This window comes from Mya arenaria, chromosome 8 (genome assembly GCF_026914265.1).
Source record: "Mya arenaria isolate MELC-2E11 chromosome 8, ASM2691426v1".
NCBI lineage: Eukaryota > Metazoa > Mollusca > Bivalvia > Myida > Myidae > Mya > Mya arenaria.
Genome location: NC_069129.1, coordinates 73,711,049 through 73,717,048, shown reverse-complemented (window position 1 = coordinate 73,717,048; position 6,000 = coordinate 73,711,049). Strand labels below are relative to the sequence as shown.

The following is a 6,000-nucleotide window of genomic DNA, read 5'->3' as shown; positions in this document are numbered from 1 at the left end:
ATTTCCTTGATGAGAGATGTATTTATTTTCTATAATTGTAATAATATATATTCCTTGAGAAATTTTATTCAAAATGAAAAAAAAAGAAAAAGATTTACATGTATTGTATTTTATTTTCATTATTAAAAATGGAATTGATATATCTAAGGATATTCTATAATGTTTTATTAGTCATTGGTAATGGAACTGTTTTTCTTTCAATAATGCAACATGATAATGGTGTTTCGTGGTTTATTCCATGATCCAATATCAGAAAAAATCATTGAATACATCAAAACGACGATAAGAAACAGGAAAAGTATGTGAAAAACAATGTGGTCAGATATGTTCTTGACAAAAAATAATACTCCATAAACGGATCAATCATCGAATCAATCAATCAATCAATCAATCAATCAATCAATCAATCAATCAATCAATCGCTCGATTAATCATTTTACGTAATACAAGGCTTTTTTAAAACTTAGTACAATAATAAGAATACTTGTGTTATCGGTATTTTAAGAAGAAAAAAGTGAGTTTTGACAATAATTACCTATTATCCAGACTGAGAGTATCACATTAATAACTTGCGGAGTGAACGAGCGAAGTTTGAAGTTTTCAGGCAGACTCTGATTACCCGTGAAGTTGTACATGGAGTAACATCTGTAGTTACTGGGGAGAACAACAACGACAGTTTATGGAACAATTAGATCGTTGACAATTATAGGCCATTATTTAGGTCATTGTATTACAATTTACAATGCCATCGATGAAAGTTATAGGTACTTATCTTACAATGACACCGTTCACAGGTCTCCGGTTTACAGTCAAAATTTTACAATGAGATTGTCGAAAGTTATAGGTCATTGTATTACAATGAGATCTTAGAAAAATATAGGCCACTGTTTCACAATGAGACCGTTGACAGTTATAGACCACTGTTTCACAATGAGACCGTTGACAGTTATAGACCACTATGTTACGTGGATCGTTGGGAGTTATAGACCACTATGTTACGTAGATCGTTGGGAGTTATAGACCACTATGTCACGTGGATCGTTAAGAGCTATAGACCACTATGTTACGTGGATCGTTAAGAGCTATAGACCACTATGTTACGTAGATAGTTGAGAGTTATAGACCACTATGTTACGTGGATTGTTTAAAGTTATAGACCACTATGTTACGTGGATCGTTAAGAGCTATAGACCACTATGTTACGTGGATCGTTAAGAGCTATAGACCACTATGTTACGTAGATAGTTGAGAGTTATAGACCACTATGTTACGTGGATTGTTTAAAGTTATAGACCACTATGTTACGTGGATTGTTTAAAGTTATAGACCACTATGTTACGTAGATAGTTGAGAGTTATAGACCACTATGTTACGTAGATAGTTGAGAGTTATAGACCACTATGTTACGTAGATAGTTGAGAGTTATAGACCACTATGTTACGTAGATAGTTGAGAGTTATAGACCACTATGTTACGTAGATAGTTGAGAGTTATAGACCACTATGTCACATGGATTGTTTAAAGTTATAGACCACTATGTTACGTGGATCGTTAAGAGCTATAGACCACTATGTTACGTAGATAGTTGAGAGTTATAGACGACTATGTTACGTAGATAGTTGAGAGTTATAGACCACTATGTTACGTGGATCGTTGAGAGCTATAGACCACTATGTCACGTAGATAGTTGAGAGTTATAGACCACTATGTTACGTGGATCGTTAAGAGCTATAGAACACTATGTTACGTAGATCGTTGAGAGTTATAGAATACTGTGTCACGTAGATAGTTGAGAGTTATAGACCATTATGTTACGTGGATCGTTAAGAGCTATACACCACTATGTTACGTAGATCATTGAGAGTTATAGAACACTGTGTTACGTAGATCATTGAGAGTTATAGAACACTGTGTTACGTAGATCGTTAAGAGCTATAGACCACTATGTTACGTAGATCGTTAAGAGCTATAGACCACTATGTTACGTAGATCGTTGAGAGTTATAGAACACTGTGTTACGTAGATCGTTAAGAGCTATAGACCACTATGTTACGTAGATAGTTGAGAGTTATAGACCACTATGTTACGTGGATCGTTAAGAGCTATAGACCACTATGTTACGTAGATCGTTGAGAGTTATAGAACACTGTGTTACGTAGATCGTTGAGAGTTATAGAACACTGTGTTACGTAGATCGTTAAGAGCTATAGACCACTATGTTACGTAGATAGTTGAGAGTTATAGACCACTATGTTACGTGGATCGTTAAGAGCTATAGACCACTATGTTACGTAGATCGTTGAGAGTTATAGAACACTGTGTTACGTAGATCGTTGAGAGTTATAGAACACTGTGTTACGTAGATCGTTGAGAGTTATAGACCACTATGTTACGTGGATCGTTAAGAGCTATAGACCACTATGTTACGTAGATCGTTGAGAGTTATAGAACACTGTGTTACGTAGATCGTTAAGAGTTATAGACCACTATGTTACGTGGATCGTTAAGAGCTATAGACCACTATGTTACGTAGATCATTGAGAGTTATAGAACACTGTGTTACATAGATCGTTAAGAGCTATAGACCACTATATTACGTTGATCGTTGGGAGTGAAAGGCCACTGTGTTACGTAGATCATTGAGAGTTATAAAACACTATGTTACGTAGATCGTTGGGAGAGATAGGTCACTATGTTACGTAGATCGTTGAGAGTTATAAAACACTATGTTACGTAGATCGTTCGGAGGCATAGGCCACTATATTACGTAGATCGTTGGGAGTTACAGACCCTATGTTACGTAGATCGTTGAGAGTTATAGACCACTATGTTACGTGGATCGTTAAGAGCTATAGACCACTATGTTACGTGGATCGTTAAGAGCTATAGACCACTATGTCACGTAGATAGTTGAGAGTTATAGAACACTGTGTCACGTAGATAGTTAAGAGCTATAGACCACTATGTTACGTGGATCGTTAAGAGCTATAGACCACTATGTCACGTAGATAGTTGAGAGTTATAGACCACTATGCTACGTGGATCGTTAAGAGCTATAGACCACTATGTTACGTAGATCGTTGGCAGCTATAGACCACTATGTTACGTAGATCGTTGAGAGTTATTGAACACTGTGTTACGTAGATCGTTTAGAGTTATAGAACACTGTGTTACGTAGATCGTTGAGAGTTATAGAACACTGTGTTACGTAGATCGTTGAGAGTTATAGAAAACTGTGTTACGTAGATCGTTAGGAGTTATAGGCCACTATATTACGTAGATCGTTAGGAGTGAAAGGCCACTGTGTTACGTAGATCATTGAGAGTTATAAAACACTATGTTACGTAGATCGTTGGGAGAGATAGGCCACTATGTTACGTAGATCGTTGAGAGTTATAAAACACTATGTTACGTAGATCGTTCGGAGGCATAGGCCACTATATTACGTAGATCGTTGGGAGTTACAGACCTTATGTTACGTAGATCGTTGAGAGTTATAGAACACTGTGTTACAATATTGTCGTTGATAGTAATAGACCACTGTGTTACAATATTGTCGTTGATAGTAATAGACCACTGTGTTACAATATGGTCGTTGATAGTAATAGACCACTGTGTTACAATATGGTCGTTGATAGTAATAGACCACTGTGTTACAATATGGTCGTTGATAGTAATAGACCACTGTGTTACAATATGGTCGTTGATAGTAATAGACCACTGTGTTACAATATGGTCGTTGATAGTAATAGACCACTGTGTTACAATATGGTCGTTGATAGTAATAGACCACTGTGTTACAATATGGTCGTTGATAGTAATAGACCACTGTGTTACAATATGGTCGTTGATAGTAATAGACCACTGTGTTACAATATGGTCGATGCTAGTAATAGGCCACTGTGTTACAATATGGTCGATGATAGTTATAGGCCACTGTGTTACAATATGGTCGTTGATAGTAATAGGCCACTGTGTTACAATATGGTCGTTGATAGTTATAGGCCACTGTGTTACAATATGGTCGTTGATAGTTATAGGCCACTGTGTGACAATATGGTCGTTGATAGTAATAGATCACTGTGTTACAATATGGTCGTTGATAGTAATAGGCCACTGTGTTACAATATGGTCGTTGATAGTTATAGGCCACTGGGTTACAATATGGTCGTTGATAGTAATAGATCACTGTGTTACAATATGGTCGTTGATAGTTATAGGCCACTGTGTTACAATATGGTCGTTGATAGTAATAGATCACTGTGTTACAATATGGTCGTTGATAGTAATAGATCACTGTGTTACAATATGGTCGTTGATAGTAATAGACCACTGTGTTACAATATGGTCGTTGATAGTAATAGACCACTGTGTTACAATATGGTCGTTGATAGTTATAGACCACTGTGTTACAATATGGTCGTTGATAGTTATAGGCCACTGTGATACAATATGGTCGTTGATAGTAATAGATCACTGTGTTACAATATGGTCGTTGATAGTAATAGGTCACTGTGTTACAATATGGTCGTTGATAGTAATAGGTCACTGTGTTACAATATGGTCGTTGATAGTAATAGATCACTGTGTTACAATATGGTCGTTGATAGTAATAGATCACTGTGTTACAATATGGTCGTTGATAGTAATAGATCACTGTGTTACAATATGGTCGTTGATTGTAATAGGCCACTGTGTTACAATATGGTCGTTGATAGTAATAGGCCACTGTGTTACAATATGGTCGTTGATAGTAATAGGCCACTGTGTTACAATATGGTCGTTGATAGTAATAGACCACTGTGTTACAATATGGTCGTTGATAGTAATAGACCACTGTGTTACAATATGGTCGTTGATAGTAATAGACCACTGTGTTACAATATGGTCGATGATAGTAATAGGCCACTGTGTTACAATATGGTCGTTGATAGTAATAGGCCACTGTGTTACAATATGGTCGTTGATAGTAATAGGCCACTGTGTTACAATATGGTCGTTGATAGTAATAGGCCACTGTGTTACAATATGGTCGTTGATAGTTATAGGCCACTGTGTTACAATATGGTCGATGATAGTTATAGGCTACTGTGTTACAATATGGTCGTTGATAGTTATAGGCCACTGTGTTACAATATGGTCGTTGATAGTAATAGATCACTGTGCTACAATATGGTCGTTGATAGTAATAGATCACTGTGTTACAATATGGTCGTTGATAGTTATAGGCCACTGTGTTACAATATGGTCGTTGATAGTTATAGGCCACTGTGTTACAATATGGTCGTTGATAGTTATAGGCCACTGTGTTACAATATGGTCGTTGATAGTTATAGGCCACTGTGTTACAATATGGTCGTTGATAGTTATAGGCCACTGTGTTACAATATGGTCGTTGATAGTTATAGGCCACTGTGTTACAATATGGTCGTTGATAGTAATAGATCACTGTGTTACAATATGGTCGTTGATAGTAATAGATCACTGTGTTACAATATGGTCGTTGATAGTAATAGATCACTGTGTTACAATATGGTCGTTGATAGTAATAGGCCACTGTGTTACAATATGGTCGTTGATAGTTTTAGGCCACTGTGTTACAATATGGTCGTTGATAGTTTTAGGCCACTGTGTTACAATATGGTCGTTGATAGTTATAGGCCACTGTGTTACAATATGGTCGTTGATAGTTATAGGCCTCTGTGTTCAAATGAGTTCATTGAGAGGTGTACTATTAAAACGTAAAAACAACACACTAACAGCAAACAGACCTTAAAACTTCAGAAATCCACGAATATATGACGGAAAAGCAACTAATATCAGTTATTAATTTCAAGATCGGGGAATTTGGATCTTGTTTTAAAATGCCTTGAGTCCTCTGGAGGATTGTTTTGATGAAATATATACTTTGGATCTTATTATTAACGATGTGGCTTAAAACACTTTCAAAAATAAATGTCACTTGGATATTACATTATCTGTAATACTGGACATTATCAG

At 36.3% G+C, this 6,000-nt stretch overlaps 1 protein-coding gene across 12 annotated transcripts in view; it reads right to left on the bottom strand.

Moving 5' to 3' along the window:
- Nucleotides 1-6,000, bottom strand: part of LOC128242890 (short transient receptor potential channel 7-like) — a 279,075-nt gene that overhangs the window by 21,676 nt on the left and 251,399 nt on the right. For all 12 annotated transcript variants that reach the window (XM_052960296.1, XM_052960295.1, XM_052960299.1 and 9 more), the window contains exon 8: nucleotides 536-654. In XM_052960296.1, coding sequence (XP_052816256.1) covers nucleotides 536-654 — 119 coding nt within the window. The remainder of the gene's footprint in view (nucleotides 1-535; nucleotides 655-6,000) is intronic.